The sequence below is a fragment of the Dermacentor silvarum genome, chromosome 1 (assembly GCF_013339745.2).
Source record: "Dermacentor silvarum isolate Dsil-2018 chromosome 1, BIME_Dsil_1.4, whole genome shotgun sequence".
Taxonomy (NCBI): Eukaryota; Metazoa; Arthropoda; class Arachnida; order Ixodida; family Ixodidae; genus Dermacentor; species Dermacentor silvarum.
In genome coordinates this window covers 96,701,661-96,727,728 of record NC_051154.1, presented here as the reverse complement: position 1 = coordinate 96,727,728, position 26,068 = coordinate 96,701,661, and the positions used below count along the sequence as shown (strand labels likewise).

Here is a 26,068-nt window from a genome sequence, read left to right as displayed (position 1 = left end):
AGCTGGATTCCTGGAGACACAGCAGCTGTGTGGGGAAAATAGCATCAGACTCTTGCGTCCCCACAACTTTGAGATTGGGGACGCACAACCTCGAGCAATCTCAGAGACCCGAGCTTACATTGGTGGCCGGCACCACGTGCCTTGCCCAGTCAGAGCTGTGAGCCATAGCTCTTGCACAATTGGCAAGCGCTTCCAGTGGCATGTGTGCACTGCTCTCTGTGCATCATCAGTGTGAGAAGCGGGACATGTAAGCCTGGGCAGCTGCCAGGACACCTCAAGATTTCTTGTGTTTTACCTTTTTGTTCTTCATACTAAGTGGAGCCCACTGCTTGTAGCTTCGATTATTCTGGTGCTGTATTTAATATGAATATTTTATTTATTGATTATGGTGAGATGTGTGCCATTACCAACCAGGGACTGCAGTGTACTTTTTTTTTTTTTGCTAATTTACAAGTTGCTCAGTTGAATTGATTTTCAAATAGTGCTGCATGTGCTCAAGAAATAGGATATTTGGCACCACTTTTTCTCTTCATGTTCTCGTTCCTATATTGATAAGCAGAAAAATATTTGATATTTGATTTGGTATTGGAGGGACACATTTTTATATTCATTTTTATATTCATATTAGATTCGATTAGAAAATTTTTTTATGAGTACACCCCTAGTGCATGTCCTTCATATCACAATACTTTACAGGTGGACCTGCCAGTCATGGGGCCCTATGAAGGCTGTCTAGGCAGCCAGCCACGCTTACGTGGTTATCCCTGTGCTCTGTGGATGCTTTTCCACAGCCTGACCGTTAGTGCCTACCTCAAGTCTGGAGGTAGAGTGTCTGCATTATTTTCTTGCATATATATAGTTTATATATAGATAACTTGCATAGCTATTGCCAAAGGCTGTTAAGACGCCTGTGAAATAAATGTTAAGTTGCCATGATAATCAATAAAACTTAAGTTCTTAAGCGTGATGCATGTTAAAGCATATTAGCAAGCTGAATACTGCCCATGTAACTTTTTCTCCATTGTTGTCTAGAGGAAATCTCTGTTTACATTCAGTATATTACCATTTTACAGCCTTGAAGGAACAGAAGCTCAAATATGTGCTCATCTCAATGCTTACAGGGTCATAAATGGTGAATAGCTGTTTTATATTATGTAGTACTATTACCACTTTGCTAGGCAGAATATACAAATGGGCATGTTGGTGACACATACTGAATTGAATAGCACAAACAGATGATGAGGGACAGCACTTCGTCTTGTCTCGTCCATCTTGGTCCTCTGTTCAAGCTGTTCAATTCATTACCACAATAAAGCCACAAGTGGGGACTGCAAGCCTAGATCTGTGCTCATGTCAGTGCTTATAGCGTTACAAATGGTGAATATAGCTGTTCTACACTGTATATATTACCACTCTATAGCCATTAATGGGGAAAAAAATCTCATATTTGTGGTCATGTTAGTGCTTGCAGCATCATAGATGGTGAATGGCTATTTTATCACCCAACATAATGCAGTTATGAGTGATATTGTGTATTCTTGTAAAAGACCTACATAATCCATACAGTCGTGTTGTGGAACTAAAGTTGCAGTGTTCCAATATGCTACAGAGGAGCACTGACACAAAAAACTAGCTTTTTTTTGCTTTATACAGTTAAGCCTCGATATAACAAACTTCAATATAGTGAAATCCTCGATATAACAAAGTATTGAACTTTTTATAACTTCACATCCATAGGACATTATGTATTTTTAACCTCAATAAAAGTAAACGTATATTTATCCGCAATTTCAATATACCAAAATTTGACTGCTCTCGCGAAGGATGACAAAGTCAATAAATGAGGTATCAGTGGTCAAATGGTTGAATTACATGCGGTTCTTTGTAAATGCACCTTTCAAATTGCGCACCGCGTGTCAGAAAGTGGCTTCCAAAACAGTGCAGCGTCTTCTCCGTGGCGGAAAATTTAGCTGGTCATGGCGTTCTAGATGCACCGCCACATCTCGGAGGCCATAAGCTGGCAAGTGCAGTGTCGATCAGAGGCACTAGGGCGTACACGTATCAGCACATGGTATTGTGGACTCTACGCAGCATAGTTCCATATTCCACACGTGTCTTGCGCCAGCACCAGATTTGGTGTCTTGGATGTTTATGTTGTCTCCATATGATTGTCTCCAAGGTCAATGCACCAATGCTCCCTATCTTGCGTGGCAAGTGATAAGCATCAGTAGCGGTAGCACTAAATGCAACACCCTTTGCTTGAGGACAAGGCCAGTATCTTGCAAGAGCTCTTGAGTGGCGAGAAAAAAAAAAAAGGATTTCGCCGCTGGTTTCGTGGTATACCACAGAGCTCACTCTCTTTGATCTCGAACTCGAAAGAAGCTATCCTCGACTTGCTGAAGAAAAGGACAAATTCCCAGCGAAACCAGTTGAAGCCAACAAATGCTTTTACCGCAAATGAAAGTGCTTTCGATGAATGCACTGCTCCTGCAACAAGTTTTGGATATAAGTAGCCGACCAGTTATTCAGGACTGCTCGAACTTACCTGTGGCACGACTGCCTACTCCATAAAACCATCTAAGCCTTATGTCATAAAAGTTACTTATAAGTATTGAAACAATCCATAACGGTGAACGAAATTTGCGACGCCGTACCAGATTTTGCTCGATTGGACATGATATGCGCTCAATGTGGCAAAACAGGAAATGTGGCAGCTCTGAACAAACTCGCCATAATTCAGGTTGTCGCCTTGCTTCCACAAAGCTTTAAAGGAAGGTTTTTTTGCAGTATTGAATGGGTTTTGATGCTGCATCGATCAGGCTGTGTGGAGAGCAGCAGTTCGGTTCGGTGGACATACCGTATTTATTTGAATCTAACGCACACTTTTTTCCGATAAAACTGGTCCAAAAATTGCGTGCGGGTTTGAATCGAGTACGACCCTAAATCTGCGTTACCATATCGCCATCGGCATTTCAAAATGGCCGCCTCGTACGCGCTTCGAGCCTAGCTGCCGTTGCTTCCTCCGCATGTGTTGTAGTACGTGTGCTTAGGCATTAATCTACCGTCTATCGTCTCGTTTTCTGCATTTGCTCTATCAGCACGAAGTGCAGAGTTTATCGTGATGCCGCGTTTAAAAGAAAAGTGATCATGTGAGCGGATACGGAGAGAAATCGGGCCGCGTCATGGCAGTTTGGAGAATCCGAAACCTGCGTGCGGGACTGGCACAAACAGGAGAGGGTTTTCGCCACCAAAGCAACGTGGAAGGGTTTAAGTGGCCCAAAGCAAGGCGTATTCTGCGACAATCTACTTCGGCGATACGATCGCCTCGGCCCTATCTTGAAAGTGATCTGCGATGGGGAGTCCGCACGCGCTGTGCTTTTGCAGCATATCGTTCGCGTTAGAGCGAGAGGTGTGCTAGCGCGAAGGTCAATTCGCTCGCCGTTGCTGCCGCGCTTCGTCACTCGAGCGTTTAGACAGCTAGTTTCCGCTGTTTCCGCAGTCATCGAGCGAGATGTGTTCATGTTTGCTTGTGCGCACATGACACCATGCTTGTTAATTTAGTTAGTTAGCGAATGTTTATAAGTTCATACGGCCGATAAAAAGTACTATCGTTACTTCGTAAAGCTGTCTACTATTTTGCTATCGCAATCGATGCTTTGCCTTTAGGGCGAAACTGCAACATTTTTCTTTTTAATTCATCGCAACTTTAGTGCATTGGGAGTAAATGTTTTTTTTTTTTTTTCGAAATGAGAGAAAGCTTTATTTCTGTATGAAAGCATGAGGTGCACGGTACTGTAAAGTTTTTTTTTTTGTCTTTTGATCACGGAAAATGGGTGCACGTTACAATCGAGGGCGCGTTAGAATCGAGTAAATACGGTATAGCATTTGGTGCCATACCACTCTAGGCGACACCTGAGGTTATGTTGGCAAGCCACAGCGGCGGAATGGACACGAAAGCTTCGCTTACACCAACCTCTACAGCATGTTGGACCTGTGGTCCCCGTTACAGCGGCCCAGACTGAGTGCATCGATGTTCATAAAATTTGTCGGCAGCCTCATGAGAAATTAATTCTAGAAGCGAATCTCCCTCCTCACCAAGCAAGCGCAGGCATACGTGGAGAAATTAGGAATGCAGAACTGGGCACGCATTCTGCGACAAACTCCAGGGAACATTGAGCACAAAGACGACGCGGCACCTCCTGCGCGCCCTTCTCGTTAATGGCCCTACAAAGACGCAGCAGCGACAGCACCTCTGTAGGCTTGTGCACAACCACGCTGGATCGGAAGAGAATCTCCTTCGAGAAATTCAGAAAAAGCTGTGCAGCGACCCACCCGGTAATTTGACGGCACAAGGCAAAGCTTACGGTGGAAAACCAAACCCCGAACTTGACCAACCCTTTACGTAGGCTGAAATCTCTGCAGCACTATCGACGCTCACCAGAAACACCAGCCCAGGCAAAGATCGTATCACCAACAAGCATCTCCGGAACCCTCCGCAGCAGGCCACCGCAGCCTTACTCCAGTACTTCAATGTATGTTGGGAGAAAGGAGAGCTACCAACTGCCTGGAAGCACTCGCAGATCACCATGATCTCCAAACCAAACAAACACCTCAGCATCGAGAACTTGCACCCAATTTCCCTTACCTTGTGCGTAGGAAAACTTTGTGAGCACATGATCCACAACCGGCTAACCGCATACCTCGAAGACAACGGATATTTTCCGAGTACTAGTTCGGATTCAGGCAGAACCTGTCAACGCAAGACATTTTCCTTCTACTCAAGGAATACCTCATCGACCACCTGAGCACCCGAAGCAAATCTTCGATCCTAACCATTGACGTAAAGGGAACTTTTGACAACGTCAGTCACGAAGCTATCCTCTGCAACCTTGAAGACCTAGGCTGCGGGTCGCGGACATACCACTGTGTTAGGAATTTCATCATGGACCGCACGGCCACAGTGGGAATAAACAACCTCTGCAACAACAGCTTCCGACTGCCGAACAAAGGCACCCCGCAAGGGTCGGTTATATTGCCGTCAATGTCGCCATGATCAAACTACCCAGCCTCCTTGACGCCATACCAGACCTACGACACGCTTTTTATGCAGATGATATCACGTTATGGACAAGGGCCTCGAACACCGGAACGCAAGAAACACGCCTACAGGAAGCAGTAAATACTATTGAGAGCTACTTTCAAAAATGTGGCCCCTGCTGTGCTCCCGAAAAGTCGGGACACCTCGTCCTCAAGTCAAGAACAAGAGGCAGACCACCCAGCTACGATGAACCTGATCCCAGTGTCACCCTCAATGTAATGCCCATTGCAAAAGTGGAAACCCTACGAGTACTAGGACTACACATCCACAAAGACGGCTCCGAGGCGGCCGCCCTCCCGCGATTACAACAAACGATGTCACAGCTCATGCATCTCTTCAGGAGAATTACAAGCCATAAAAATGGCCTTAAAGAACAAGACACGCTACGCGTGATGCAAGCACTCCTGACCAGTCGAATAACATACAGCACGCCCTATCTCGCACTGAGGAATACAGAGGTAGAAAAACTTAACATTATACAGTGTAGACCGCTTATAACGTAAGTCGCCGGAGTCGCGAATATCCGCACTATAAGTGGTACCGCACTATAACCAAAGCAACAATTTTCGAGGCCCGCACATATACAAAGCATGTGCACCGAGCCGCCACGCGTATGCGACAGTTGAGGAATGCGGCTAGAACGTTTGCATTCAATTTACAGTCGAATCTCGTTAATTCGAACCAAATCACGTGGCGGCGCCTCCAGCCGGCATTGCTCCAGCACCGCCATAGACTAAAAGCTTAGGAGAGACCCCCCAATGTCGCGCGCGAACAAAAAATAAAATAAAAATGCGGCGGAAATTTCACCCTCTCTCAAATGGCAAGGTTGCCGATTCTGCGTTGCGCTGGAACATGCGTGTACGTGCCGACGTCTCAGCCACGCTACCGTAGCCACGCGTAGAAAATGGCAGTGAACCCTTCTTTCTCCTTTATGCTTCCTCTACTTTCTAGTCATGTGTTGACCTTGCATGCTGCGGCTACGGTACAGAGGGAAGCAGCGGCGCTGTCCCAGGCCGGCAAACGCCCGCTTCCCGATAACGGCAGAAAACGAAACTTCAGGGAGCTGGCGCCGGGCCGGCTGGAGCGGCGGCTGCTGCACGGCGTCGGGCGTGCATGGTGACAGTCGAAAGTGAGGGAGCTACGAGGAAGGCCGAGGGGAGCCACCGAAGCGACGGAATTGCCGTGGCGAAATCCGCTTCCCTGCCGCCCTCCTCCCTCACATTCCACGGTCTCCACGTGCGCCCTTCGCCGTGCCGTGCCGGCGCCGCCCGCTCCCTGAAGTTTCGTTTACTGCCGTTATCATGAAGCGAGCGTTGGCTGGCGTTTGCAGTTCGTGGCCCTCGCTCGCTATGCGCGCCGCGAGATTTCACGACTTGCACTCAAGGTTCTGGTTTCAGCCTCACGGGCTGTTCGTTCGCACCACGTGCCCTTCACCTCCACTTCGTCACTCATTCTTCCTCGAGCACTACTTGGGGTGCCCGTTTGAGGGGAGCGTTCGCCGTCCCCGCTGACTTCTATACTCCCAGGCAGCCGCACTGTAACCGGTATTTCGTTTCCCGCAACTGCACTATAAGCGATACATGTATACATGGAGTGCTATGGGAAAATTAACAGGAGTCTGATAAGACCGCACTATATCCGGTCCTGCACTATAAGCGGTTACGTTATAAGTGGTCTATACTGTAATACGCAAAGCCATCAAAATTGCCCTGGGGCTCCCATCCACGGCTTCGACCACGAGACTTCTGAAGATGGGCGTACGCAACACCTGGCAAGAACTAGCTGAAGCTCACAAAGCCAGTCAATTAGAACGTCTGAAGCTCACGCCCACCGGAAGGTCAGTGCTCCAACTGCTAAGCTATGGCAAAACCTTTATAGTCGCCACGGACCAAAAAGAAAGAATTCCCCCGAACATCCGCGAATCCCTGTGCATAGCACCAATCCCACGCAACATGCACCCCACGTACCATAAGGAAAGAAGACAAGCCCGAGTGGATACCCTACGGCGAAGACACAGGCAAGATCCGGACACCAGATACACTGACGCTGCCAAATACCCGCAAAAAAACACTTACTTCCTGAGCATAGTAGATTCCCAGGGCAGAGAGCTAGCGTCTGCCACAGTCCGCGCACAAAACCCTGAGACTGCAGAAGAGGTGGTAATCACCCTAGCAAGTACAACGTGCATGGACGCAGTTGTCGTCTACTCCTGTGTGTCGACAGAAGGCCTAAAGATGTTGAAGTGCTGAAGCACTCTGTTCCCATACACCTGCGTGACATGGGTTCCTCCTCACGAGGGGCTGGAGGGAAACGAAGCGGCACACACCGCAGCCAGCGATCATGCCTGCTGGGCTAACCCTTCCTACTCTTGAGAGGCCCGGCCAGCGTCAGCAGGGGCAGAGACCGTACCTATCACCTACTCAGTGATCCTTCAACATGACAGGCTGGAACGTAGCGTGTACCCACCACTTCACCCAAGATTAAACAAAGTAGAAAGCACCACACTCGGAAGACTGCAAAGTAACGCATACATCCATGGCATACTCATGCATAGAATCTACCCGACACTACAAGGATATCTCTGTCCAATTTGCGGCGTACTGGACACCTTGGCGCACCTGATCCTTGAGTGTCCATGCCACCTAAACACAGACGCATCGCCCTCACCAAAAGACTGTAACGCCAGACAAGAAAGCGAAGACCTCATCGAAACGTGGGAGGCGAAGCTCGTCTCCGAGGACCTGGAACAACAACGATGCCTCGTCGCCAGGGCCAAGTAGGCAGTGAAGGCCAGAGGGTTCCTGGAATGAGGAGACCTCCCACCTAGGAGTATCCAACCCAGGATACTGTTTCGAAATTAAACGTTTATTCCTCCTTCTCCTCCTTTTTTTGTGCGTGTGTGTGTGTGTGCGCGCACATCCGTCTGTCCGTCCTGCCCGACTATTCACATTTTTTATGTCATATAAGCAAGAATCAGTTGACGACTATTCTTTGCATAACAGGCCAAATTTCAGTCTAGTGAAATTTCGATGTAGCAAAATAAAGTGCCTATTTTGCAGACTTCGTTATATCCAGGTTTAAGTGTATAAGTAGCTGCTGACTTTGTAACCATGATATGGGACCTCAATTCCTCCAATATTTCGATGCATGCTGACAAATACTTCTGAAGTTGTAGAAACTCTACCACATGCTTTTTGTGCGTAAAAGGGTCACACTTGGCAACCATGAAGGTTAGGAAACACTTATATTTTAATTTGATACTAAAGTTCGTCTGGAAATATTGGGCCTAGCATCATCGATACTACCATGACGTCATTACACGGAGAAAAATTTGATTACATTGGTTAGCAAAAAAGGGTAGGCATTATGACTTCGCTTATAAAAAATAAAAATAAACATGAGTGCTAAACACTAGAAAATAAACACTTCTGGCGAACGCTGAGTTTGGCAACCACCGCTATTGCAGTAATGGAGTGAGCCAGTGTATCAGACATCATGAAATGATGCATCGACCTCCAGAGTATTGAAACCGAAGGCGGTTCATAGAAACAAGTATATATTCTATTATTTAGGGCGCTGTGACGCTTGCCAGCATTTTTTTCTAGAGTTTAGAGGGCTTGGGTTTTCATAAAATGTCATGTCAGTTCTCCTTTAAGAATTAAATGATTAAGGCAGGGATGGATGCTTGTCCCATGTTGAATGTGGATAAGGACAAGGAGAAGCGGGAAATAAAACTTTGATTTGTGCTAGTTGCTGGTTGGTTCATTCCAAGACTATATACAGTGCTGTGCATAAAAACGCTTTGCAAGAAGCATAGAAATATCCAAAGCAATCTCTTACTTGACTTGTTCAGAAGATTACTGGAGTTGCCCTTTAAAGGCCAACTGCAATAAAATTTTGGACCACATAAAATGCCTAGCTTAAGATATTGTAGATATAGCGGAGCCTCCGGGAAAAACTTGATGTTTTAAATATGAGCGGGAGCGTCACAAGAAGCTCCCCAAAATAGCCGTTCTTGGTACTGAAACTACAAAAAAAAAAAAAAAAAAAAAAAAAAAAAACACTGCATTACGCTCACCGGAAGTGATGCAGGACGTACCAGATGGCTTCTTGGCATGGCCTTCGCAATCTCGGAGGCCACACTGCTGCGTAGCGTAGCTACCGTGGCTGCTGTGGGGTGACGTGACGAGCCGTCTCCCTGTGTGAGACACTCAGACTACCACGTGCTCTGATTGGTCTCATTGGTTCTTCAGGCCCACGGCAGCCTGTGGTGCACTGAAAAATCTCGGACGCGGTGTGCTGGCACTTGCGTCGCAGCGACACCACCAGGTGCATGCATCGTCTGCTTAGGTGTCATTTAAAGGCAGCTAACAAAAAAGCTGTACAATTACCAGCTGTGCAGTTTTGCCAAGATTGGTTCAGTGGTATATACTTTGCATTTATAAAACATTTAGCCAAAATTTGCAGTTGTCCTTTAAGGAGCGTGGTGCTGTCCTTTACAAAGTTGTTAAATATACTTTGTTAACTTCACTTACTGTGCTGACTCAGCAGTTCTGGAATTCTGATAGAGAAGGAATGTAAAACATTCATGTGGTATTTCAGTGAAAGTTAATAACACACCCCTAAATTTTTGTCGAAATGTTTCAGAAAAAAATTTGCACCATCTTCCCGTAGGGGAACCCTGACTAGTATGCGAAGCAGCCATGGGGTCGACTCATGTTCCCATTAGTTTTCAGATTGGCCTGTCGCCGCTGCCGTTTCGTGGCAGCGGCTCGAGCCCTCTTCTCCGTGGCACTGTCCACGGCACTGACACTGGCGTTGACGCTGGCGCTGTCCGTGACACTGATCGCAGCGTTGCAGGAGGAGAATGAGAGGACGAAGTGAATGATGATGAGTGGGCGAAGCACCGGGGGATCATTCGGGCAAAACGCCGGAAGCGTTCTCCGGAAGCCGGAAGCTGGCTTCCGGAAGCGGAACCGGAAGTGGAACCGGAAGCAGAAGCCGGATTCCGGTTCTGGCTTCCTGAAGCCGGAGCTTGGCGTACATATACTATACATATACATATGAGGAAAGGAGGAGGATGAGGATGCGCATGCGCAGTGCGGGTGTGGACGCCGCACGGCGGATGAAGGGAGGGAGTGACATAGCCCCGACCATAAGCTGCTTCGCATCTAAAAAAATTTTTATTTCAAAGGTCGTCGGTGCATTAGCCACACCTGCCTAGCATAAGCATGCACCTCGTCATCCATGGCCACACTTTCTCAGCATGGTGTTGACGTAGCACATGGCGACATATTGCACGGCGTATCAACTGCTCTTAGGTTGGTTCATTGGTTCTAACACCTAAAAGTTTGTTAGAGGGAAGCTTGTCGATTAAGTGGTGGTATCTTCATAAATGTCCTATCCTGGTGTCCCACGGCTTCTTCCATTGCTGTTTATGTTGCTTTTCGTTGCGCTTTCACACAGGCCCAATCATCAGGCCCTGTGTGTATGTGTTGAAGCAACACCTCCCTTTGCAAGCAGTGCCTGCCGCTGCACACAACCCTGAGGTTGTACGCACTGCTCAGAGACTTTCTGTGCTTCATATGTACATTTGTTCAGGGACTTTTTGGCGCACTTGCACCTCCTCAAATATAAGCAGGCATTCTTGATCATGACATTTCATTCACATTTTGCATGAAAACCCCAATTAATTTTCGTCGTGCAACCCATATAGTGAAAAGTCTGAGGCCACATCCAAGGACAGTTTCACTTTTTAACAGTTTGCTCTGGTAAACCAGATTCCAGTGGCTCCAGCTTCATGCTTGCATGCATTGATGATGAATGAGTAGCATTATGCTAAAACAAAGGCTTCCCAAAGTCATCACGTATTTGTTTCTCAGAGGAACAGTTATTTGCTTTTTATTTGTGTATGGGCTGCACTTTAGACCAAAATTAAAGAAAAAAGATGTGCTGTCCCTACAAGAGAATGTATGGTAGTTGGTCATGGCCTTTTACGTACATATTAAAACAATTTAGGTTCACATTCATGTTGTGGCTGCTGCCGTTGATGCCTTTTGGCTCTGCGATGCAGGATACCCACTTGGAAGAGACGCATCCGGTGCTGATGTCCTCCAGGCTGTCAGGGGCTATGTGACCTATTTTTTCTCCTGCCGCTACTGTGCTGTCCACTTCAGCACCATGGCAAAGGATTTGGACTCCGAGGTTCAAACGTCGCGGGATGCTGTGCTCTGGCTCTGGCGAGCACACAACAAAGTCAACGCACGGCTGGCTGGGGACATCTCGGAGGACCCGCTGCACCCTAAGCAGCCCTTTCCTCCACCTACACTGTGCAGCGACTGCCACGAGGGCACCCGGTGGAACGAGCAGCACTCATTCAGCTTCCTACTGCACTTCTACGCACCTGATGGCCTAGTGTCTGTCGGTAGGTCTCCCTTGGTTCCGTTGGTCCTGGGGCTGCTTCTGCTTGTGCTGATAGTCACCGTCTGTGCAAGGCGTAGGCTCTGCCTGGCTCTCTGGAAAGCACTACACAGGTGGCACAAGCTGCCTACGCAGTACTCTTCATATGCTGCGCGACTAGCTTAGTTTTTTACTACAGGATGCATCTGAAAGCCCTTTTTTTTTTTGGTACACCAGAATTCAGAATGTCAACAACCCAAAGTCTTGGCCCAAAGCGTGTAGAGAAGGCATCCACTTTCTTTTAATGGACTTAAGTGCTTAAATATGCATACTTAAGGGTATTTGTCATTTTTGCTCTTAAACAAATACGAACTACGTGCAGTCTAATGTAAGCCTGTGAAAACACATTGCCTATACTTCCACACTGTGATATACTGCTCAAACACTTGTGCATAAAAAAATGTTGAGCTCCTCTGTCCTCTTAGAGTAAAACGCAACTTTTACATAAAAGAAATAATTTTCGGTAATTATTCTGGAAGTCCTTTCCAGTGCATAATCACCTCACATTGGTTTACAGCAGGCACCTTAGTCAATTCTTCTCATTGTTATTGTCATTGCAACTTATGTCTTATGTGTAATCTGCACCATCCTTCTACAGTCTTCTGTGTTTTTAGCCTCGCTGTACTTTTGCATAAGGCATTATTTTGTCTGATCAAGACTGCAGAAGAGCATGGCATACATACTTTTTGTATAATCCTGCAGTGATTGCCTTCCCCAAGCCTTATCATTGATGCATTACAGAACAACTACCGTATAGACTCGTGTAAGGGCCGCACCCATGTAAGCCCGCACCTCCAACTTGGCAGCCCAAAATTTTGAAGAAAAAATAAATTTTCAGCGGAGAAGCAATCACGTTCGGTGCCCCGATGCCGTGCGCTTGCATTGGCGAATTTTCGCACGCTGTGTACTTCCGCATGCCGCTACTAGATGGCGTGAGCTGCATGTTGATCTCTGCTGCAGTAGTACAATTGGAGATCCAGGATGTGCACAAGTCGCCGGCGTAGACCAAAAGCTTTAGTCACGTGTAAGGGCCGCACCTCATCAAAATTGTGGGGGAAAAAATGCAGCCCTTACACCAGTGTATACGGTATCCTTTTCTCTTTTTCGCATACACCTTATTCCTTAGTTAAGCTTTATAGTACAGGTGCCTAATTAGGCTATCTATGGTTTCAAAGGCATATTCAATGGAAAGCTCTGCATTACTTCAGTTGGTTTCATATTTTGTCCTTATCTGGTTGACCAAGCTCGATGTAAATGTAATTTCCCCCATCTGAACAAGGGAATTGCATCCTTACAACAGGAACAGCAGACAAATTGTTGTAAAGGTATTTTTATTTAATGTAATATGTAGCATTCTGACTTCCTCTGCTGGAAACAAATAAGCTGCACATACAAAGGGTGAGTGTCTTAAACAAAGAAATATTGTGCATCAAATCAAAGTTCTGAGTGTAATTTAAAGGGCCCATCACCAGGTTTCACTGGAATTTTGGTTATATATGGTGGAAGTGGTAAAGTGCTGTCCAGGGAATGTTACCGCAAGGTAAAAATGGCTTTGTAATAGCAGAGAAAGAAGCAAATGAAAGGTGAGGCAATGTTTTGAGGCGGTGAGCTAGCCACTGTGAAGCACAGGCTCTCTCCTGTCAGTACCTTGAACTGCACTTGCAAGCGATATTCCTCTCCTGGATTCTCTAATATCGAAGCCGAGAAGCTATGTCACGTTTACGTCATAAGCCCCAATTCTTTTTTTTTTTTCATCACATTTGCAACAGTATGTTTGCATGCTCTGTATTTAATGGAAGGGTGACTGATTGGGCTAGTTGATGATTTGTTTTAGTGAGAGCCACCAGCAGTGCAAACTTGGGGATTCAAGTGAAATGCAGCATTAGCAAGTGAACAGATGGACTAGGACGTAAACATGACAAAAATGAACACTCATGTTAGTCATGTTTACATTCTAGTCCACCTGTTCACTTACTAATGCTGATTTTCACTTGAATTCCCAAGTTTGCTCTGCTGGTGGCTATTTGTGCACTGCAAGCAGCTCATGTGAAGCTGAGGCAACTGTCTATAATGTTGCTGCTGATAGAAATGATGGCTCCTCCAAGAAGAAGGGTGTGTGGACTTTTGGAATTTTCAGCTGTTTTCACTGCATGATTTATGCACTGTGCTTGTCTGTTTGCTATGCTTGAAGCTGGTGAGGAGCCCTTTAAAGTTAAACATTACATTTATACAAAGCTTGAACCCCTCAGCTGTGATTTACATATATGTGCAGAATTGATATTGTATTTTTCTGAATTGCTTTCACTGATTGCTATACATTATACACAGCGGTGCACATCCTTTAAAGAAATGCTTGTGCCATTACCTTTGTTACCTTGAGTGGACAGTTAAGAGATATGTAAAATTAAGCGAGGTTTGTAGATTACAGCTCTGAAATTTAAAATGAATCAGTTTTTTTTCATTAACAGAGGCTTGGGGGGGCGACACCACTTTGGAATTCCTGCTTCTGCCCCCCATGATGTCAAATTTTGGCAGCATCTGTTTGGCGGTATAGTTAATTGCCAAGGATCTTCTAACTTCTAAAGATCCCACGGATTTCGAGATATGCGCAATCAAACTTGCTGTGAAAACGCACTGTTGTACCACTCACTTTTTTAACACAGCGTCGTTTTATGCATTGAAGCCCAAAGATAAATGGGATACCCATGTATTTTGTCGCACACTTTGGGAATGAATATCTCAAGATTGGTGTCTTCCTGAAAATTTGTTCCAAGTGGATAAGCCTTGCAAACTCACTGGCTACAATTTGTAAATTGCAATAATATGTGCTGTAAAGTGATTAATTATAATGTTAATGAGTTAATTTCATCAATTAGTCAGTTATGTATTTTGATTTCTTGTGGAAGTAATGTCCGCCTCTTTGAGTAATCCAGCTTAATGACTAAAATTATGCTATCTGACACAGGCAATATTTAAAATTTCTGTATATATATATATATATATATATATATATATATATATATATATATATAAGAAAGACCCACTGTATATAGGTATACTGTATATATTCACTCATTCATATCATATTCATATCATTTTTTTAGAATTTTTTTTGTCCTATTTTTCCTTCTTTCATTTTTAGTGAGGCTACTAGCACTACTACATAAGTGTTCACTGGCAATGTGTCAGAATTGGCCGACATTGGAGAAGGTCGTGAGCTGCTGTTAAGAAGGATTGTTTATCACACTTCTTTAAATGTCCCTGGCCCTGATAAGTGGGCGCAGCAAACAAAATTATCTGTGTTCCTTCTGATCTATATGTAATATATTTCCTGGTTGTGTGCAATATGGAGTGAAATTTCAGTTTGATTTGAAGTGAATATTGCTGAGTGATTGCAAAAAAAAAAAAAAAATAACATTAATGTTGGATTAGATGTAGGATACTTTTCTTGTAACATGCAGAAACAATCAATCAACTTACTTGTACTTAAAGAAAAAGTGCCTACCCCATTTGCTTCCAAAGAGCATTAAAAGCAGGGCTTTTTTTTTTTTTTTGTAACATCGATTTAACAAGCATGAAGTTTTAGTAGCTTTAATTATATACACAGCCTCGAGTTGACACTGAAATGTTGGCTTAATAAATCACACTTCTTTTGTTTTGAGACGTCATTAATATTATGAGCTTCTACATTTAGTTCTCCCAGGACACCTTATAAACCTTCTGTGCACTAGTTTAATGCCTGTAAAAAGCAGGAAAAATATGAGTGTGAAGTGATTTTCTCCAAACCCCTGTTCAAGATTAAACGGGGCCCACACATTACCCCAAACATGCCTTCTTTACCTCCAAGTTTATACTTAAACTTAGTTCAACATATAGGTTCTTGCAGGAAGAAAACATCTGAATAACACCTTTGAGCATTTTTACTGGCATTTGAAAAAAAAAAAGAAAAAAAAAAAGAAAGGAAGAAAACCAGAACGCATGACCACATACTCTGAATTGAAATTTTTAATGGAATGAGTGCACAATTTAGAAGAACGTCTCATGGGGCTAGTTGACTCATTGTTGTCATAGGAAATTGCTGTACGAATAGGAAAGGACACCATGTAAATTAGTGTGCATGGGAACGTGAGCTGACTGGCAAAAACATTGAAAGGGCCAATTTGCTTGCTCAGTGTGTGACCTGACCTGTAAGTGTGCACCACAGTTTCACAAGATTTCAATCTTAGGAAAAAGCAGTGACATTTATGCACACGAAGTTTTGTAAGTTTATTTTAGTATTAGGGAAAGGGTGTAAATGCTTGTGTGAGCAACACTACTATATCGCTGTTCGGTTTCATATTTTTCCCAGAAGCTATGTAAGATGTTGATAAAATATTATGTATACATTTCAATTCCGTATAGTTGCCATTTGTTGTCAGCACATGCACTCTGCAAGTTAAACAAATATATAAGGATGTTTTATCACTTGAATAAAATCAGTTGGTAGTCTGCACTTCCTGTTTTTATGTGTCTGTTTCTGTGGTGTCCCTTTGTTTCATTCGCACAGTAAGTTCCTATGATAATTGGTGCACTCTTTTATGCAACCATGAAAAGCGGGCAAAAAGAAAAAAAAAAACACAAGTAGGCAGAATTGTAACACCACCACTATTCAAGGAAAACTCGGCATGTGTTTGTTAAAATGAATACATTAAAACAGTTCAAGTTCCTTGAATTGTGGTGGTATTATAGTTTTACCGCCATGTGGTTCCCCTCCCCTCCTCCCCCTCCTTTTTGTGAGCTTTATTGTTGTATGCTTTCCAAGATTTTATATATTACTTATTCATTATAATAAAACTTTAGTTGCAAGTTAGCATGTTGTCTATTTACGTTTGTATTAGCCCAATCCTTGCTTTCTTGTCCAGGCACCAGCTTTTTATGCTTGTCCAAGCATAGTCACTACTTCTGGCAGGGCCAATTGTGTTGCAGGTTCCTTTTGGCCTTTTAACATGGTCAGGTTGAACTCTATTAAATGAACTCTATTAAATGAACTCGTTAAATGAACTCGTTAACTCGAGCTCTTTTATCTCGAAATATTATTTAATTGAAATTTTTTCCTAGCTCAGTGTCAACATGTATTTTTTTCCTCTTATTGATGTGTAAAGAACTACATATTACATATATTACAATTAAATTACAGTTATACCTATACACATCGATATGCTCGGCGATATGCTCGGCTGAAAACATCGACCCTTTCAGTGCTAAGAGCTGCCAGTCTGTACATGCAACAAAGTTGACGAATTTTTTTTTTTTTAATCCTACCGGTGTCGCGATTTACAACAAAGAGGTGCAGCACATGTGTGTTTGCCTAACTAACATGGCTACCAATACGGATAGAGGTACTGTGAACGGTCAGGGCCTGCTACAGAACTAGGACCACAATAAAAACAAAACTGCCTCTATGTTTATGACAGTGCAACAGAACGTAAAAAAGAAGAATGTGTGAGCAAGCTGTCAGGCATTATAAAAATGAAATCTGGTCTATTTATCGTTATCTAGTAGAAAAAATAAAGCAAAGGTTGGAACATTTGACCTTCCCGACTGGGTCAAGTTGGGACACAGGACACTTACTCAAAAGTCGGGACTGTCCCGCTAAATTAGGGACGATTGGCAACTCTAGGTGGATGTGGATTGCTGCACGCAGCGAATAGGCTGAATAGTGCCCACTTCTGTTTAGTTGAAAAGCCAAATTCGTGTAGATATTGAATGCATTTCTTAAAGAAACACACATTTTTTATCATAATCTTGACATCCAGGCATTTAGATGGCCTTTGAGTGGTTGGAAGAAGTAAATCAGAGCGAAAACAAGAACTAAAGACTGCTAATAAGGATGCAAAGATAGTAGCACATGAAATACTAAAAGAGATAGCTTTGACATAAAACAGAATGAGGAAGGCTAGTGCTTATAAGACTTCACTTGCTCGTTGTCTCTGTACGGATAACACAATGTACAGTTCTAAAAGTTTATTTAGCAGAAAACAGCAAGCTACAATATAAAAAAATGTCAAATTGTCATATAAGAACTTTTTTTTTCTGTGGTGGTATTTGCATGATGCAATTAACATAATGGTGTACGACATGGAATGCTGGAAGCACTATCAGACAAAACCCACAATCTGACCCGCACTGCACATTTTTGCAAGCAAATCATGTGCACACCCACCTGAGGAAACTTGTAAGCTAGCTGATGTATTCTCTTGTTGCCAATTTTTGACTCGGCAAAAAGCATTGGTCATGCCTCTATACAGCCGAGAACCATAGTCACGATTGAAAAGGCTGATCAGCATGCTGCATCATGTGTGTGCACGTCTTTTCAGCTCAAGCCGTGCGAGATGCTTTGTGCCTAAGCAGCATGTGCATTTAGGCCTAGCACTTCTATGGATTCTGGAAGAACACCTTAATTTGCTGCTTGAATGACAGCTAGTTGCTGCTTTTTTACATCGGAATGCTTCTCAGTGCTGAGAGACGCGCAAGAACTCTGCATGTGCATGCTGTGTGGGCAGTACCAGCATTGATGGCACAGTATGATGTCATGAGTTATGTTAAAAGAAAAAGAAGTTTGATGAGATTCATAAATGTGTTGTACTGCTGTCACCGGCTGTGACTTTAAAGATGTGTGATGTTACCGTATATGAACTGTGAAGGCCATTTAATGCGGTTAACTATTGAGTAGTCCGAATTATTTGTGAGATCCGCCACAGTAGCTTAGTGGCTATGGCGTTACACTGTTCAAGTAGACGTCGCTGGTTTGATCCCGGCTGTGGCGGCTGCATTTTGATGGGGACAAAATGCAGAAATGCTCATTTACTTAGATTTAGGTGCACGTTAAAGAACCCCAGGTGGTCAGAATTTATCTGGAGGCCCCCACTATGGCATGCCTCATAACCATGTCATGGTTTTGGCTTGTAAACATCACACAATTTAATCAAATTTTTAATTATTTGTGGTATAAATATGGTGTATTCAAGAGTTTAATCAAATTATTGATCAATCAGTATTCGATTTGAATTTGAAATTAAAATATTCGTGTAATGCTGGTATCCACCCCATGCAGAGTGTCTGATAGCGGGCAACTAAACTAATGAACCAACAATGGCGATGCTCTGCTTCTGGAGAAACAGTGTTCAGATTAAGAATCTTATGTTGCATGCTCAAGATGGGCCTTTCAGAATTGGTAGCGCAGCAGCTCAAACATCTGCATTGTGATGTCACTGCCAGTGAGTATTCTGCAAAGTGGGCACCTCAGGAGATTTAGCTGCTAAGTGTTGTGTCCTCTTGCTAAATGAATGCCATTGTACTTGTAACTGGTACTCTTGAGAGCTTTGCAGAGCCAGTAGACTCATTTTGACATCACATTTGCGTCACCAGGAATGCATAAGTGCAAAAGAATACCCACGAATATCTAAGCTAGTCAAAACTACTCCCCTGCTAATGCATGGAAAACTGGACATTGGGCATGCCTTGGCTATAACAGATCTGAGTAGTACAACATATTGTGTCTTCTTCTGCCTAGCATGTGTTGACATACCACATACCATTTTCTCAAAGCCTCACTAACCTATTGACTCACTTATAGCTCGGATGTCAAATCAGGGCAAGTAGAAAATTAAGTATGCCCTTTGCATTGGTATTGAAAATAGACTGACAGATAGTTTCTAAGGATAGCATGCAGGAGAGAGCATGAAGCTAAATTTTATTGCTTGAAGTGCCTCATCATCAGCTGCTGCACCTTGTTGAAAAAACTCTGCCGAATGTCTTACTGTGCCTCGGAATTGCCAGCTGAGAACAAACTTCTGAACGGGGTGTGGTTTAAGGCTGTTGTGGTCTGCGGTGACCAGATGAATTAGAGAAAGGTAGGCAGCCATTTATAAGAAGCCCAAAGAAGGAGTGCAACTTCTCCAAAAAAGTTGCCCTCAACAAGTGCAGTACTTCAAATAGCCTATTAAAAATCCAGTTTATTTTAACTGTACTGTCATTTTAACTGTATGTACTTATCACTTCTAGAATATTACTATAAGTGATGGACGTCGCAGCTTTTACGCTGCTTTTCCTGTCTGCGATGAGATGTGCATCTGAATGAGTGTGCCATTTCTGGCTACCTCAAAATTGTAGCAAGCAAAAAACTTGCCAAGGGAAAAAATGGGAAAATTATATTACTATACTCTAGAAGCATAAACAAACCCAATTCTAATGAAACTGCGGCAAGTAAATGGAGAATCATACCAGTGACTCAATCGAAACAAGCCCAAATCTACTTATAAGAAGCTGGAACTGGCCACGTTGCTTTTAAATCATTCATGTCAATGTGGTGTGGCTATGTGTCATCACATATTAATTTCTAGCAGTTCTGCTGTTGTTCTAAAGGCCCGTTTCATTTAAGAAACGCAAGTGGTAGGTACATTTTACAAAATGTGCTTAAGGCTGATACTTAATGAGTACTGATGTGAACATGAGTGTTCATACCTCAAGATAAGTGGTCAAAGTTTGTAATGTGAAACTGTGACGTGTTGCTGAAAGATTTACTCTGCTAGCTAGAAGAAGCTGCAAAGGGATTGTGGTGCTGGTTTTGTTGAAAAAACTGAATGCTGCGTATAGCTCTTGCTCTTGCATATAGCTCTTGCGTATAGCTCTGGTCATGAGACTCATTTCATGCTCATTTCTTGTGTATGCGTAGTGCTGCTGCTATGGTATGCACAAAGTTGTCAACTTATAGGCCATGGTAAGCTGAAACACACCATGCATTGTTTTGGTTTTCAAAGCAGATTTTCTTCTATAGCTTTATTTATAAAGAAATGTACTCTTTACTGTTCCATTAAAAGAGTGTGATACTATAAACATGTTTCAACTGGCATGTCTGTTGGGAGTTTTCTGTGCGCTAAAGGCTCAGTTCACATTTACTGCATAAATTTGAGATCCGCCACAGCCTGATCAAGTAATTCTGTAACAAGTGTGGCCTACCACCACTGATTGTATTTTAACTTCAAAATATTTGCTCACGTGTTCTTATACAGACCATGCGGTATGCAAAGTTTATGCAACTGAAAATTGTTGCGTAAATGTATCGTGAAATTGGGATTATGCAAATTTTTGTGTACCTGTCAAAGTTTATCCAAACGCTGATGCATTCAAATGTTCAGTGGGCCTTTTGTAAAAATATCATTGTTGCCAAATATATTTGCTGAAATGCGGTGATCTTCGAAAGCTACGCCAAGTAAATGGTTTCTGCCAAACAGGATTGCTGTGCTCAATCTAGCTGATATTTGAATTTTTATTTATGATAGATGTATGTCCTAAGCAAAACTTAATGGGCTCTCTTAAAGCCAAAATTATGGTTAAGCATACTGCTGCTAGGTGTACGAGTATGACAAATGCACCAAAATGTGAAGATAGTCATAGAACTCTTACCCTCTAATCCAGCTTTTTCAATCTTATACCTAGGTATATATGACATCTAGACATTTCAGTAGGACACTGAAGCCTGAGGTTTGCAATTTCACATGCTTCATTTTTGTTAAGTGGCTTTCAGTGCACACTTTCTGGTTATAAATTTACCAGCAAGCCTACTTCTGTGGCATATCAACATTGTGTTCCTCATGCGGTTGTCAGGTAACAAAATAATCGCCCTTCACATGTTGTCCAATTTCTGTCGCTATCCTCTTGTGAATATATGAATTTTTTGCAAATAAAGAAATCTGGAAGATATTCATTTGGCCCACTTGGGATATTTTCTTCTGGGTGTCTCAATTAGCAGCAAGTGAATATAAAGCAGGTGGTAAATTAGAACAATTTTCCGATTCAGCTCCAGATTTGCTTGTTCAGTTACGCTTAAATTGCGCCTGCATAAGGAAAGTAGGAAAATTGGCATTTATCAGTTGATCCAGTGATTGCTTGTTGAGGCTTTGAGATTGTGAAGCACCTTGTGGCCAATGAAAGCCAACTACCTAATATCTGTAGAAATAATAAAACCTCGCTTCTGGATTGCAATGCATATGCCGTCATTAAGCAACATCTAACTGTTCTTTAAATGTTTGCCATATGGTGTGGCACTGCAGTAGAACTTTGAAGTTTTCCTAGTCATTAATTCTTTTTTTTTTACCTTTCTTGGCATAAGCAAGCACATTTGTCTCATTTCACATTCATGAAAACAGTTATAAATGTGTTTTGGCTGTGATATTTCTGTACCCATATTTTCCGGTCTATAAGTCGCACCTTTGTATAAGTCGCACCCCCCTCAGAATGGTAGTTTTTCCGAAAAAGAAAAAAGAAAAAAAAAGTCACACTGGTGTATAAGACGCACCTGTTCATTCGGTAAGCAATTAAAAAAATTATAGTGACGTTTAACTTCGTGAACGCGGGTCACGCACAGGCGTATGGGTGCCATTCCTATATAATTGCGATAGCAATGATATGGACACTCCAGGTGCATATCTGCTGTCGTGGTCGCCGCCACGTTCCGTATAATGTGCAAGGGTGATAGCATTGACATTGCGCGCCGTATGCTGTATGTGCGAGTGAAAGTGTGCGACGGTGAGACAGATTGCGCACCAGGGAGGTAAACGGGCAGCGGTGCGGGAGGGAGGAGGTGGCTTGTACTCTGGTAGCAACTGTGTAGCTTGCACAGCAGCATGCGCCGTATCTTGAAAGTGATCTGCAGATGAGGTTACTTCGGGGTCGGTCGACTCGCGGTCAGCCTGCCACCGCTTGCGTTGCTGCTCCGTCCTTCTCGCACGGCACTCGGCAACCCGATCATGAGAAGAACCTGGTACCTCCATAGCGTGCACACAACCCGTAGTAACTGCCAAAGGAGGTGAACCCATCACACTTCGTGTGGCCATCGCATCCAATCCGATTTTGACAGCAGTTTTTTTGGGAAAAAAAAAACAATACGAAGAAAACACATATAAGTCGCGCCATGTTCTGTAAGATGCACGAACAAAAAATTATGAAAAAAAAACGTGACTTATACACCGGAAAATACGGGGCTTATGTGGCAGATACATTTTTACATCACCCTTAGGTTCATCTTGGGAAACACCTAGATATGTGGCCAACAAATGTAAAATGAATTCCATTTCCCCCACAGGCTCGCAATTTCTGAACAGTTTAGAGATAATGTTGCAGGTTTATTATTAAGCAAAAAAAAAAAATGGTTCGGATAGGGTAGCACTTATTCCTGTTCAGAATTTGTCAGTTTATTTTTAAGAGTATTTTTGCTCTGGTTTTTAACTTTTGAATAAGCAGCCAAACATCATGATGTTTTGCCATTTTTACGTTGATTTATAGTTTTCTAGATTAAATAATTCATTCTTCACTGAATGCTTATGCCAATGGATCTTGCATGTCAGCTGTGCTTGCTTTGACAGGCTTGACTGCTCTGTGGTACCAGGCCTTAGTGTATACTTCGGCTTCATGTTAAGATACATTCCGATGTTTTCCTTCAATCCTTGCTTGTTCTATGCCCTGAGGCTGGGTATGCGTGTATATCTTACAAAGTTTTCTTATTCATGCTACCATGTCTGAACTAAATGGGGCAAGTATCACCTTTAATTCATAATTGCAATATGTTTGGCATTTGTGCAGTCCATTTTTCCTATATTTAGCAGGATGATATGAGCAACATGATGCAGGCTGGCTTTTCTTATTTATCTTGTTCCACGAAACTGAAACCAGTTCACTCCCTTATGCTGCAGTACTCTAGAACCTACCTTATTTCATGTTTAGGACTGACGCTAATGAACTTAGCAAGTGTACGTAAGACTTTCCGTCAAATAACAAAAAAGTGAATCCTGGTGGCACTAGGGAAACCTGGTGTGCAGCTCTAATTGTGTACAGCCACATTGTACTGTGGAGGAGAGGGCAGACATTTTATTCCAGGAATGCCAATGACATGTGTTCAAGTTTCACGAGATGAGTAGTCATAGAAGCATGCTATCTGGTACTGCAGATTCATTAACTACCAGAGCAGGCTACATTATTCCTACGGTGTGCCCAAAACAATGTCCTCAGCTTTCTTTCTCAATACAGCTGTAGTCAAAATGGTTGGGCTAACGTGACAAAAAGCATTGGCAGTGTGATGAAGCAGATAAAATGAATTAGTTACCCAGTTGCGCATAAAATAGAAGTGATAGGTTATTACGTGTAAAGGCTGGGCTTATTCTTTGCGTTTGGTGTTTGTCCTGCTTATTCACAGTACTTTAATGTTCACCCCACCCTTTGACACTCAACTATGTTCTTACTTTTGTTTGTTGTCTTATCCTGTACTTTGTGCTTTAGCGTTGTGAAAATGTTTGCTGCTTTGGGCTAAGAGGACTGTCTGCTAAAGAAGGGGCATCATGCTTTTAGTGCAGAAACTAGGGCTTTGGCACAGATAACCCTCAGTTATATCAGTGTGTAAACCAACATAAAAGTGTTACATTTTATTTTCATTCCTGAGGATGGCATGCAAACAACCATAATCCTTGTGGAATTTCAAGACTCATTTGAATCTTATTAAAGAACTTCAAGGGAAGATGGAGTAATTGTTTAGATTATCAGGAGTTCTTTTGGGAGGGAAGGCATGAGAACCAATAAGAAAGCCTGTTTTCACAAGCATTCCAACTTTGTTAATATCAGTGAGTGCTCATTACAAATCTACCTAATTCGAACTAAGGATAATTCGAACCAAGGACTCGCACTGATAAGAATGATATGACCATTTTTGCAGGCTCCAGCTATCCACCTCTCAAACTTTAGTTACCTATTGAGACATAAAAACTAATTCAGTGTTGGCTTAAGCTCTCACAGCTGCTAGCACTCGCAGGCTTCCCTTTAGTATGCAGCACTTAATTGTGAATGTCAGTTTTGAATCCCATTTTTGTGAAGCAACCACTTTCAAAATTTTACTGAGTTCAGACTTTTTCAAATAGTGCATATTGCATGTGCCGTTGAATTGCCATTGCAAGTGTTGGCTAAACTTTGCTGAAACAAAGAAAAGCCTTGCGGACTGCTTCCCAGGCTCAAAATGTGAAAAGTAAGAAAAAAAAAAAAGGCGTAAAAAAGATGTGTGGACAGTAATGCGCACTGCTAATGTAGTCACATTGTCCTGTTAGTCATTTGGTTCTGTTTCTTGTTCAGTTTACCTGGAGGAGGAGGAACAAGGCCATATTTCAATAATGGAAGTTATAATACACTCCTGAATGTAAAACTAACCAACCCAATGGCACAGTTTCATTTAGGGAGTAATTATGATTAAGGGATTTCAACTTGCTGGGATTCTCCTGCGAACATACTAGCATATTTTTTATCTTTGTTATTATAGTGCAGCCTGTTTGCAACAGTAACTAGACTTTTATGTAATGTTTTTTCTATTGATTATCTATTTATTGGCAGCTCAACAACATTAAAATTACTAGCAGCAATAATCCAGAAGGTATGCCATTATTACAATTATCTATAGTGCACCAGTGGAGGTTTTTTCTTGTTTTTTCTTCTTTACTTGCATAGTGCATTTTAGTGGCCAGCAGCAAATGGGAAGAGTACTGATGCGTTACACTGTGGGATTAAATAAACAATGTGCCCGCCCCCTCCTTGCCCCTCAGCCGATCACTTAAAAGATTTTGTTGCTGCCTCAAACGTCTGTGAAGTGCATTATTGGCAACATTTTAGACTAAGGAGCTGATATAAACGGTGTCTTGATGTTTTCAAGCATTAAAATTAAGTTTCGTTTCCTTTATTAGCTTGACATAGCGGCCTTGTTTCCATTCTGCTGTAAATGTATATGCATGTCTCAGACACGGCTAGCATTTCTTAACATCTGGTATTTATAGAGAAATGCACTTTTATAGGGGCTAGGAGGTTCTCGTATATGATTGGGGCAGCTTGACGTGTAGCGCAACTGAAAGACTTGTGACCTTGCTGCCTCTCTTCCTACGCTTCCACAAGCTGTTGCATTGTGTGTCAAAGTTCCAGCTTCTCCTATCAAGTCTAGAAGAAGACAGTCCCTTTAACACGGCATTTTAGACTTAAGCATGGCGGTTGAGTTATTATTAAATAGCTGTGGTGGCTCTATTATTAGCTCTATTATTAAATAGAGAGACCTTGTGGTGAATGTGAGAATATGTAAGGATTTCCAGCTGAGACCTCAGCTCTGCCTATCCCTAAGTTGTGATTTGTGTTGTCTATCACTTGTTTATTGCAGTGTTTCACTGTTGATGGTGTCATTGCTTTATGCAGGGGCATTTATATAGCTTAGACTGGACTTCAATGACAATTGTTCTGATTTAAAGCATATACTATCATTGAGTAAAGTGCAACTAATTCTGCTGTTTGTTCTGTTATTATGTATAGCAGAAATTGAACATTCTTTAGTTATCTGGGTTTTTAATTACTTCCATTTTCTAAAATTTTGCTAATGATATCTGTGCTATAGTGTCACTTCTAGTAATACTCTGGCTGCCTAAATGTTTAATGGACTACTCATGAATCAACAAATTA

The 26,068-nt window shown here is 42.7% G+C and overlaps 1 protein-coding gene across 1 annotated transcript in view; it reads left to right on the top strand.

The window, feature by feature from the left end:
- Positions 1 to 26,068, top strand: part of LOC119433088 (sulfhydryl oxidase 1-like) — a 94,911-nt gene that overhangs the window by 42,120 nt on the left and 26,723 nt on the right. Inside the window, exons 9-10 of the mRNA XM_037700237.2 lie at positions 697 to 823; positions 11,172 to 11,522. Of these exons, the coding sequence (XP_037556165.1) occupies positions 697 to 823; positions 11,172 to 11,522 (478 nt within the window). The remainder of the gene's footprint in view (positions 1 to 696; positions 824 to 11,171; positions 11,523 to 26,068) is intronic.